The sequence below is a fragment of the Silurus aristotelis genome, assembly GCF_946808225.1.
Source record: "Silurus aristotelis genome assembly, chromosome: 29".
Lineage (NCBI taxonomy): Eukaryota > Metazoa > Chordata > Actinopteri > Siluriformes > Siluridae > Silurus > Silurus aristotelis.
In genome coordinates this window covers 4,374,482-4,386,561 of record NC_139602.1, presented here as the reverse complement: position 1 = coordinate 4,386,561, position 12,080 = coordinate 4,374,482, and the positions used below count along the sequence as shown (strand labels likewise).

At 40.9% G+C, this 12,080-nt stretch overlaps 2 protein-coding genes and 1 long non-coding RNA gene across 15 annotated transcripts in view; 1 reads left to right on the top strand and 2 right to left on the bottom strand.

Moving 5' to 3' along the window:
* The window catches only part of LOC310722588 (uncharacterized protein), a 478,020-nt gene that overhangs the window by 280,779 nt on the left and 185,161 nt on the right, over positions 1 to 12,080 (bottom strand). The gene's annotated exons all lie outside the window — the stretch shown is intronic.
* The window catches only part of sash1a (SAM and SH3 domain containing 1a), a 316,459-nt gene that overhangs the window by 285,464 nt on the left and 18,915 nt on the right, over positions 1 to 12,080 (top strand). For 4 of the 13 annotated variants that reach the window (XR_014532387.1, XM_083534935.1, XM_083534944.1 and 1 more), the window contains exons 6-12: positions 937 to 1,023; positions 1,118 to 1,230; positions 3,084 to 3,185; positions 8,339 to 8,471; positions 9,167 to 9,954; positions 11,510 to 11,584; positions 11,752 to 11,889. Coding sequence is in view for 12 of the 13 variants with exons in the window: in XM_083534935.1 (XP_083391061.1) it covers positions 937 to 1,023; positions 1,118 to 1,230; positions 3,084 to 3,185; positions 8,339 to 8,471; positions 9,167 to 9,954; positions 11,510 to 11,584; positions 11,752 to 11,889 (1,436 nt within the window). In the remaining variant the exon portion in view is untranslated. The remainder of the gene's footprint in view (positions 1 to 936; positions 1,024 to 1,117; positions 1,231 to 3,083; positions 3,186 to 8,338; positions 8,472 to 9,166; positions 9,955 to 11,509; positions 11,585 to 11,751; positions 11,890 to 12,080) is intronic. The other 9 variants (XM_083534943.1, XM_083534938.1, XM_083534936.1 and 6 more) reach the window with 3 other exon arrangements.
* On the bottom strand, positions 5,683 to 7,183 carry LOC310722650. The gene is made up of 2 exons (XR_014532440.1): positions 6,300 to 7,183; positions 5,683 to 5,984 (listed from the first exon to the last, which is right to left on the bottom strand). It is a non-coding gene; the product is annotated as an uncharacterized lncRNA (long non-coding RNA).

Below are 12,080 nucleotides of genomic sequence, written 5' to 3'. Positions count from 1 at the left end.
CCCCAATATCAGAATCATATCATTTATAATATCAGAATGATCTTTATTGCAAGTATCACGGGTTGCATGTGCAGTTAATTTGTCAGTGTGTGCTGAAGCTATACAAATATGAAAACTATAAAGAAAACTAGGAAAACTAGAAAAAATTAAGATGAAGACATTAAGAATACAGTTTTTGCAAATTGAGTGAGGCAGAGGAAATGATGTAACACAAATGCAAAGAGCAGTGTGGGGTTTACATTGGTTCATGGATGTGGTGAGGGAAGACATGCAGGTAGTTGGTGTGAAAGAGGCAGATGTAGAGGACAGGGGGGTATGGAGACGGATGATCCGCTGTGGCGACCCCCAATGGGTGCAGCCGAAAGAAGAAGAAGGAGAGTGTGGGGTTTACATTACTGTAATGTTAATGTTAATTAAAGCAGGTCAGAGATGATGGCGGGTCCTTGGTGTTATTGATGATGTTTTTGTGCCGTGAGGTTTTGGTCCTGATTGTCCGCAACCTCCTGCCAGAGGAAAGTGATTAACAAAGTCTGTGTCCAGAGTGAGAGGGGTCAGGCACAATCATTTTTTTTCCCACTTCAGGGTTCTGGAGGTGCACAGGTCCTGTAGAGGTGGAAGATTGCAGCCATGTATATTAGCAGTGAGGATTCATTTGTTGAAACCGTATGGATACATTAATGTGAATAAGATGACTGTCAGAAGCACATTCATCTGTCTTATTACAAATTGCTTACTGCATTGAAGATAAATCTCTGTAATGATTTAAAGTTCAGGCACAGGAGCAGCTCTTTTTGGTTGGTATAAACTGTGCAGCAGAATTCAACTCTCTGCCTTAGGGAAAATAAATAAATAAATATAAGCCTCCACATCATTTTTGTAAGCAGAGTTCAGTTTCGAGTCGCTGCACTGCTGACTTCTCACTCTCTCCCTTCACAGGAAAATGGGATAGCAAGAAGAAGAACAAATCCTTCTGGCAAAACTTTCGCAAATCCCAGAAAGGGCTCACAAGGCAGAGCTCGAAAGGTAGTCCGCTTTTTATTTAGATTTTTTTATATTCTCTGCCTTTGATTGCTTTTCCTTTCTGGTCATCAGTGTAACAGCTCTGATTGACTTCTAGGAGAGGACATCGGTTACGTGGCCAGCGAGATCACCATGAGTGACGAAGAGCGCATCCAGCTGATGATGATGGTCAAAGAGAAGATGATCACGGTGGAGGAGGCGCTGGCTCGGGTAAAGCCCCACCCCCTAGTGACATCATCACCAGCTGCATCATCAGCTTTGCAATTGTTCACTAACCCTACTTACCCAGACTAACTATTCTAACACTAAGAGCAGTGCGCATGCACACACACACACACACACACACACACACACACACACACACACACACACACACACACACACACACACACAGACCCAGTGTAGGGAGGCTCCTGTAGGAATTATGCTTGTGGTTAGCTTTTTGCTCACAAAGGGAGTGATGTTTAATTCATCCTGTCAGCTGACTAAGCATTGTTTTCATACTGTATGTGTGGGAGTGGAGCATTCAAGCTAATGGTCACACACACATACACACTCTCTCTCTCACACACACACACACACACACATTCTCTCTATCTATTTCTTTTATTGATTGCTCCGAGAGCGTGTAACCACCACACATTGTTGAGTGTGTGTTTTCTCTCTCCACAAGGCCAGCATTGATTCTTCTCCCAAGGCAGATGCTGTTGCAGCAGGTTTTACCTCACAGTAGCTGAAGCAGATATCACTAGCATAGCCAAACACGTATGAAGTTCATATGAAAAACAAAAGGCTGGTAAAAGAGCAAGAGCACCTCAACTACACATACGTGGTGGTATCAAAAAGTTTAGAGACTGGTTTTGTAACAGGCCAACAGATGGCAGCACAATGTTGCACGCACAGTCACAGGGAGCACCAACCTTCACAAGTCAGTGTGCCAAAAGACATCGTGTACATCGCGAGCTGTGCAACTGGTGCAAGTTAGAACAAAGAGCAAACGTAAAATTCTGCATGGAACTGGGCAAATCTGAAAACATCAGAAACAACATGATCTCACTTCCGCACCCACCCTATTAGCCAGATTCATCTTCTAGAAGATGAAGATTAAAGGTTGCTATTTAAACTGCAGAGACCCAGCACGAATAGCAGAAGGGGTTTGACGTGCTTCCAAAAGAAGACTTCCAGGACACATTCCAGAATTGGTAGGACCTCTAGAGGGTGCTGTATCGCTGTGCAGGGGTATTTTGAAGGTGATGGTGTGCAAATGTAGAAAAATAAAGCACTTTTATTGTGAACAGAGCTCATCTGAAACTTTTTGATACACATATACACATTATATTTATGTTTGCTGTACATATGATATCAGAAATATTGATAGAAAAGAAAAGGGAGGGGACCGTGGACAGGGATCTTTCTTTACATCGTAAATTTTGATAAAATAAAATAAAGGCAGGTTTATGAGATGTTGTATTTGGTCTATTTTTCTCAAAACTAAGCGACCAGTTCCAACTTTTTGATACCACGACATAGTAAACGTTCTACAGGCTACGGGAAAGTGAAATACTCTCTTTATTCTTTATAGTTTAAAAAACAAACACTTGAGAATCTGGACTTTGTCACCTCTTACTCATATCACTTCTACTGTGCTTTTACTTCATCAGAGTTCAATTTGATCGATTCAATGCTATGCTTCAGTGGACAGTTGTCTTTTTATGAATGTCTAGAATGTGTGTGTGTGTGTGTGTGTGTGTGTGTGTGTGGAGGGGTTCATTGTTTTTGTTTAACGTGTACTACATTTTCAAGACACTCCTCAATTCCTTTCTCTTATTACTGTTAAAATGTGTGTGTGGTCGGTTCATTTTAAAAGTGCCTTTAGTGCTCTTATATTTGGATATTGTATTTATTCTATAAATTGGATTTTGGGATGTGTGTGTGTGTGTGTGTGTGTGTGTGTGTGTGTGTGTGTGTGTGTGTGTGTGTGTGTGTGTGTGTGTGTGTGTGTGTGTGTGTGTGTGTGTGTGTGTGCGCGCGGGCGGCTCTCTCTGACCTCTTGTTCTCCGTAGCTTAAGGAGTATGAGAGGAGCAGGCATTTGAGCACCAGTTCAGACACTGCAGAGTGTCCTGATGGATCCGGTCCCACTGTTAATCTGCCCTCCACCTGTAATGTAAGTACCCACACACACTCAGGGCGTGTGTGTGTTTGTGTTTGTGAGAATCCGTCTTACATTGCGTGTGCATCTAACGCCAGTACACCGTGGTCACATGTTAATCCATAATGAAAAAAGTGTGTGCTCTGTTGTTAAACGGTGTGACGCTGGTGCTATTTAACAAACCCGTAATGTCACTGACAAACATCGTGTGTCTTGTCACTTTGGGAACCACTAGAAGAGCAGTCCTGTCCTGTCCTGTCCTGACCTGACCTGTCCTGTCCTGTCCTGTCCTGTCTTGTTCTGACCTGACCTGTCCTGTCTTGTTCTGTCCTGTCCTGTCCTGTCCTGACCTGTCCCATCCCGTCCCATGTCATTTCTTAAATAAAAACATCAGATGAACGAATCAGCATGCGAATAGCCAATGATTGACAGTTGCATAAGTGTTCTGAATACTTTAATAAGCTAATTCAGTGGAAGTCCTGCCCCTTTCCTTTACCTTACATCAGTAATCTCTCTTGTCTTCAATCGCAAATTTCTCCTTACTCTACATTCAAACACCTTTCTTTATACCAAGGATCTGATTTAAAGTGGTAACAAATCAGCAAGTTCTAATACTAATCACTGCAGTCTACTTGCTGGTACACGTGCCTTTTATTTACCACATCACGATTGTCTTCAATTCAGCAAACATCTCAGCAAGTAGCTGTTGCTAATTTAGGCCATTTTCTTTCAGGATTTGCTTTTAGAAACATGAACACTTTTTCACGTTTAGTGTTTAGATAATTATGCTTTTAGCTAGACATTAACTATACAATAAATACATTACCTTTATAGTGTTTTATTTAGTTGAAGATTTTTTCTTTTCAACCCTATACATCCAGCTCTAAAGATTTAATGGTGTAATGACTGTTAATATCCAGCAGAAGTCAGTATAGAGTTTAATGTCAAATGCTTCCATGTAGAGGACGGATTTTACAGTCCCACTCCTGCAAAAATGTTATTTCCTCCTGCCTGCAATATTTAAGTTTTGCCCGCATGTAAAATGTATAAGTAGTTTTATTTGTAATGCACTGACTGCTTCTTCCTGCTATTCTGTTGTATTTTTTGTTTTTTTGTTTTATTTGCTTCTTGAATTAATGAAAAAATAAAATAAACAAACATTTCGTTTTATTTGGGTTTGACTGTTTGCGTAAATGATGAACATGGACATGAACAAGTAACTTTTTAGAACATAAGAACATCAACTGAAACGATGTTATAAAAACAGCCCAAGGTTTAGTTGTGTTTTGTTCCTGTCTTTAATAATGAAGTGATTTCTGTAGCACTCAGCGATTCACGTCTGACGTTGTGCCTCGGTGTGCTCTAGTAGTTCACTTCCGACCTTCTGCCTGTAAATCGTTTTGTTCTATTTTAGTTGCAATTGTTGCTTTTTTGCAGTAGATACATAACAGTTTATTTGTTTTTTTGTAATTAATTCTTTTTTTTTTCATATTTTAAAGACAATATTCCCACAGTCATGCAGTAAGTAAATCAATTTCAATCAATGATACTGAAAATAATATATTTACAATTCAGCTGATTCAAAACTGTGACTGCTGGGCCCTTGAGCGAGGCCCTTAACTGATCGGTTGTACGAATTAGATATTTGTAAGTGTAAAAACCTTTTTTCGAAAGTTTTCCAAAAGATTCACAGTGCAGGTTCGATGTGTGTCAGTATTTTGGCCCATTTAGAACATTTTCGTATTCATTTGTCTCCTTCATGTATTCATATTTTGCTACATCCCCACTGCTGAAATCATTGTTTCTGTAGCTTTCTCCAGTCATGGAAGGAGGCAATTGCTTACATGTGTGCTGTACACGGGTTAGTATGACGCATTGTTTGGCCCCGACCGCTGATCTCAGCTCTGTAATGGGAGTAACGTATTAAAAAAACCCTGCATTTGGACAAGGACTTTCATACATTACACTTTCCTTGGATTCAGTTCCTCTTGTCCTCGAGTCAGTTTGGCATGAATGAGCTGGTGTGTTGTGTTTGTGTTGGCTTGGAAAGTTGGTGTCTTTGGCGTGTAGTTGACAGTTACCGCCCCAGCAGATTTAATGTTCATGATAAAACCTGGAGTGAGATCCAGCCATGATGATGTTCATTGTGTTTCTCACATTGATCAATGGTGTGTGGGTGGGTGTGTGGGTGGGTTTGTCTGCCATATGAAGAATTCAACTTGGTATATTGTAGCCAATTATCATGATAGAGAAATTAGCATGCAGTAAGTTGCCTGAAATCTGATATTCAACAGTAAATATGATGAATGTCTTGCCTCTGGACAATTGGACAAAAAGAAACTCAATGTAAATTTGTAATATGCAGTGGTCAGGCAACACATTATAACATTATGAGCAGTGAAGTGATTAACACTGATTATATCTTCATCATGGCACCTGTTAGTTGGTGGATTTATTTATTAGGCAGCAAGTAAACATTTTGTCCTCAAAGTTGATGTTAGAAGCAGGAAAAATGGGCGAGCGTAAGGATTTGGCAAATTTGACAATTTGTGACGTTTAGACGTCTGGGTCACAGCATTTCAAAAACTGCAGCTCTTGTGGGATTTTCCTAGTCTGCAGTGGTCAGTATTAATTAAAAGTGGTCCAAGGAAGGAACAGTGGTGAACCAGGGACAGGGTCATGGGCGGATGAGGATGAGGATCAGTGATGCACGTGTGGAGCGAAGGCTGGTCTGTGTGGTACCATCCAACAGACAAGCTCCTGTGGCTCAAAATGCTGAAAAAGTTAATGCTGTTGATGCTCCACGGGTCAGGACTGTTTTGGCATTAAATGGGGGGCCAACACAATATTGGGCAGGTGGTCATAAAGTTATGCCTGATCTGTGTAGATATAGATATAGATATAGATATAGATATATATATATATTGGGCTGGGTGCAACCAGATACATTCATAATTGTCTTTGTGAATTGTATAGTATTAGCAATAATAATAATAAAAAGGAGAAAAGTTCAGTAACTGAGGAAGTTCTAACTCATAAAATATGATAAATGGGTCCCATATACAATATGGACAAATGTTTGTGGAAACCTGACCATAAGATTTGTGTCTTTTGAACATCCCATTCTACATTTTTCCCATTCACTGCTTTAATAACCTGCACTCTTCTGGGAAGATGTTCCACTAGATTTTGTGCAGATTTGTGCTCATTAAGCCACAGTGCAGTACGGTTGAGTTTAGAGCTCTATAGTAGGGGATCTTCCACATCTTCCAGACCATGTAAAGCGTATCTTCATGGAGCTGGATTTTGTGCACGAGAGCGTTGTGATGCTCGAACAGGTTTAACTCTCCCATGCTATTGCATCTAAAAAGACATTATAAGGTTTTAAAGTACAGAATGCTCTTGAATACTATAAGACAGAATTGGTGGTCCGACCCTGCAGTCTTATTTCTTCTGTAAGACACACCTATGTAAACAAACATGCATTCACACTCACACGATGTTTGCTTTCAAAAATCAGGCCATTTAAAAGCTGTGTGTATGCGGTAGCGGGTTGGACAACACATTCTAACGGATACAGCGAATGTAAAAGAGCTCTCTCAAGTGGAATCTCACTGACCCCAGATCAGCTCAGCTCGGTTCCCCATACAGAAGCTGCACTGTGATTCAGACCGTTACGACTGCTATTAGATCAGCTCTCAGCACAGAGTAACAAAGCCTGTCTGCTTCACTGACACAGAGACAGGTACGTACACAGCTCCCACAGAGACTGCACTATATGTGTCCAGCAGAGATCTGATCTCAGAACAGCCTTTCCTGTCCTCCTGACCCACATTCCCGTGCTGCTCACAAACAGCTTGAAGGATACGCAGGGATCGCCTGGGACTCCCCTTCAAACCCGCCTTTTTCACTCACATTCAGAAATGCTAGGAACTGGTGTGTTATTGCTCGTGTCGGTTCGAGGTAATCGCAGTGTGCGTACGCAGACAAGGATTTGGGATATGATGAAACTCCTGGTAAGATGATTGAAATTAATAGAGCTTTCTCTTTCGGGATCTGCTCTGATCTGTACTTTCCCCTGGAAACTCTGTGCTGCCTGCTTGTTGTTTGCCCTCTGTAATTTCTCTCTGTGCGGCTGTGAGGAGCTGAAGCATGTCACTTAGTTGACTTGATATTTCCATTGAAAGCAGTTGCTTTCTGATATCACTTCGTAAAGTTAGTATCAGTTCTTCCACTATGACGTGTGTGTGTGTGTGTGTGTGTGTGTGTGTGTGTGTGTGTGTGTGTGTGTGTGTGTGTGTGTGTAAGTGTGGAGAGTTATCTGTTTCTTTCACTTATTTTTTTTCTCTATATCTTCCTTTTGTTTTTCTCTCCGCTCATGTTGCTCAACACTTCAGTTACTCTGTAATGAATACACGCATTTTTTCTATTTACCTCAGTATCAATTGTTGTAAATTGTTTGGAGGAAATCTACAGACAGATTTCGATAGCACACTAGGTCAGCTTTCAAATCATAAAAACTATACATATTCATCTTCAACAGTTTTCTCTCTTTGCCTTTCTTTTACCACGATGGTGTGTTTGTGTGCATGAGTATTCCATTTGGCTAGTTTTTGTTTTCCTGCTGTATTGAGTGTGTGTTTGTGAGAGATGGAAAGATACTGTGGTCTGTGGTCCGTTTGGGTAGAGGGGAGTATTAAGATGTCATTGTGGTCAGTAGCTGAGACTCTGCCATTAAATGAATAAGTGTTTGGTCGCTGGAAACTGTGTTGACAAAAACATCATGTTCAGAGTTTCGACTGAATTTTGTTCCCTTGTTTTTTTTTTATACAAAATTTCATGGTAAGTCTTTGTTACTTTCTGTCCTACCAACGTTCTAAGGTTCTAATGTTTTTTGTGAAAATTGCCTCTTTTACGCCTCTCTAACTGTACTGTAGGTGCCTTTGTAACACACATTTCACAACACCCAACCACTCCATGCGCTTCCGTAACTAACGGCAACCGTCCATCTTAAGCAAACCGTCCATCCCATAATGCCACTGTACCACCTTAAAATTTTAGATGTTTTGGGTGTATTTTAACAATGTACATGAGGTTGTTATCTGCACATAGATTTTGTTGTTTTTAGAAACCTGGAGGAGAAATAAAGTGTCTTTCTCTCGCTGCAGTCTCGCGAACAGTCTGACGATGAGCAGGAGGATGCGGTGAAATTTAAGAGACTTCACAAACTGGTCAACTCCACTCGGCGCGTCCGCAAGAAACTCATCAAAGTGGATGACGGCAAAAGGCAGGGATCAGAAGGTATGGCTGATGTGATCGTAAAATAAAACAACAAGCTGTTGTTTTTCTTAAAAATGCTGTGGTTTCGCTCTTAAAATTCTGTTGTTTTTGTCAATTACCCATTCACAATATATATACAGTATAGAAAACCTGACCAGTTAGAAAACCAAAAAAAAAGTAGTTTTGGTCACTGGCAGCAACATTTAATACCCAATAAAAAATGAGTAACGGCTGGAAGAAGAAAAAACTGTCCCAGTACACTTAAACCCACAGGTTTAAAACACTTATTTATATTGTATTAAAAGAAAAAGTAATATGGGCTTTAACATATGGCTTCTTCTATCTGTATATCCCAGTCTAATCTCTAATCACACTTTTGGTTCCCTTGTGGAATCTGGTTCCTCTCAAGGTTTCTTCCTCATATCATCTTTTTTTTTCCTTGCCACAGTCGTCCCAGGCTGCTCCTCAGAGATAAACACACATAGTTCATTTATATAAACATTTTTGTTCTGTAACTTTTACATTCTGTAAAGCTGCTTTGGGACAATGTCCATAGTGAAAAGCTCTATTGAAATAAATGTGAATTAAAATCGAATGTCTATAGAAATACATTTACCTTTAAAGTACATTGAAACTGAAGAACATACAGTAGAAGTCATATTTATTCTAATGACTGGCTATAATGACTAATAAAATGCATGTTCTTTTCCCTGAAGACTCTCTGAGCTTGGACGTGTCTCTTGCGTGCGAGGACACCAGTGCCCTTTATGCGGGCGTCAATAAGAAAAGCACCCGCTGCACAGTGGACTCGTCACTGTCCTCTTTGACCCCGGATCAGCTCTCAGTGGAAGGAGACAGGGACAGCTTAAGTACGTCTCCGCCCTCGAGGAGTTTGGAAGCTTGGAACTCTGCACACAGGCTGGTCAAGTCTACAGCTTCCCCGCACAGCCTGGTCCGGCCTCTTGCCAGCGCCAACGCCGAGGACGAGCCCGAAAGCAGAAAGACCTCCCTGTCTCATGGGGTAAGTATGGACACAGTGTACACACACTACAGCCTCGTGCGGCCTTGTCCTCAACCTCAGCGCATGCTGGTGCCTGTGGATTGCACCAAGCGGCCACCGATCTCCACCTGGCAGCGGATCAAACCCGATCCCAATTACGCTTATTCCACCAAGCACTTACTGTACCAACGCCAAAAAGCCCCCAGCTCCCCTCCGCTGACACTACCGTCTTCGCCCCGGGTGCGTGAGCTAGGCAGGGAGAAAGGGAAGGGCAGTGTGGGTATAGTGGGAACTTGGCTCTGCCCGCCGAAGCGCCTTCGAGGAAGAACAGCTGTCAGCGAGCTGAACATAACCTACGTGGTGGAGCGCAGCTTGTACAACCACTTGAGCCGGAAAGCTGAAAGGCTTCACCTACTGGAGGATGAGAGAGATGGCGAGCGAAAATGGGTATCCAGCGTGGACCGTTGCACCCGACGTGTCCTCCTGCGCATTCAGCAGAAGTCCGTGAGTGAGGAGGGCCCATGGACCCATGGAGCACGTCACTGATAGGCTACTGGATTGAACTGCAAGAGTGTGGTGTTACATCAGAGACCTGAAATAGTTTTAATGTTAAGAATAAACATACTGAGATGGAAAATAACAAGACTAAAACACTAGATTTTCCGAAAATGAGCCTAAAAAACTAATACTTTAATGCTAACACATAAACTGTCAGGAGGTTTTTAATTATTCAGAGACATGATTCCAACAACAAAAATGAATAATTGTATGCCAGAAGGTCATGAAGCTGATAGAGCGGCCTGTAGATTACAAAATCAACTCATTTCAAATTATTTTCTCTAATTCTATTTACATTTATGGCATGTATTACATGGGCTTATCCAGAGCTACTTACATTCATCTCATTTATAAAACTGAGCAGTTGAGGGCTGAGGGCCTTGCTTAAGGGCCCAGCAGTCGCTCTGTGTCAGAGCGATGATAATGTGGTTCTAGTGAGCTCTGTTTGCTTTCAGAAAAACGTATCAGTGTATGTATGAGAGCGTAAGAATGGCGTAGCGTGATCAGCAACAATAGCAAGAGCAGTTGATAAAAATTTGCAGCAGGTGCGATGAATCTGGATGTCTGCACAAAGGTATTTGTAAATTCTGAGCAGTAAAGTAAAAGTTTTGCACGTTAGAACATCTAAGTTTCGGAATAAGGGATCGTAGATCTTTTTGTATCTCTGATTGCTCAATTGCAACCAACGTTTTATTAAAAAAAAAAAAAACTTAATCAACGCAAACATGTGAGCCAGACCTCGCCCAGGTAGTCCCTGACAGTCAGCACATTAGTAATTGAAGTGTGTGGTTTGGTGAAGCTCCATTCAGTGCAGTTCTTCCTGTAGCCTTGCAGTGTTCAGCTCCTCTCGTGTGCCCGTGTCATTCATAGTGAGCATGAATCGGGTTGTTATCCTTTTTTTGTCATAGACTCTCTACACCATCACACCTCCTCCTTTAGCATTGATTTTCAGTGTATTTTGTATTTGGTATTATGATTTAAATATGCATGATAACACCCACATTGACTATTGAGCAGTGGTCGATATATTTGTGAGATTACTTTATTCATAGTTCATCTCTCATCTTTCAAGCTCCAGAAATTACTTTTTCCTCTGCTTCTGAGGAAGTATAACGCTTTCTTTCCCCCGGTTTAAAATACTGTCACTACTCTATATCTGCACAACCATGAAGAACGAAGAATGCTTTAGTAAATTGTTGGTTTATTTGTTTTTTGTGTAATGCTTTTTTTTTCTTTCCCCCAGAATGCTTTTTGAAAAAAATGGAACAATGATATGTGTTAACTGTATTATATTATAATTTTGATTATTATTTCATGTATCACTTCTGTTGTGCATTCAGTCATTTGCTAGATCGTTTGTTGTCATCATAACTATGAGCATGAATCACTGTGGTTTGATGGTAAATTTGATTGATTTCACTTGATCTGAGTCTGTAGTACTGTTGGACTCTACAAGAACTTTATCATCTGGATCGTAACTTTGTGTGTTTGGTTTCTGCAGAGGACGTGTAGCTTTGGGGGTTTCGATCTGTCCAACCGGTCACTTCATGTGGTGAACGCTGCTTCTGAACCTCACGTGAGTACAAGCACACGCAGACGCACACACACACACACACACACACACACACACACACACACACACACACACACACACACACACACACACACACACTTAAAGTGTACATTTTGAAATGTTGACTGTGTTAAAACTTTGTCTCTCTCAATTGTCTCTCTTCAACTCAGGAGCAAGAGGCTCTATACAGGGACGTGATCAAGTCTCCTACCAGCTCTCGCATCTCTCTGGGAAGGAAAGTCAAGTCTGTGAAAGAGACGATGAGAAAACGCATATCCAAGAAATACAGCAGTTCTGTCTCTGAACAGGTATAAACACACAAATACACACTCTCTTTTTTTCTTCTCCTTCTTAATGTCTTAATTTCTTCTCTCTTCTATATTATAAATGTAACATTAGATTTGATTTGTACATTTGCTGAATCATGAAAATGTGCTAAAAGAAATAAAAATATTAATTATATTAATAAATATTGAGGAAAATAAGACATTCTATGTCT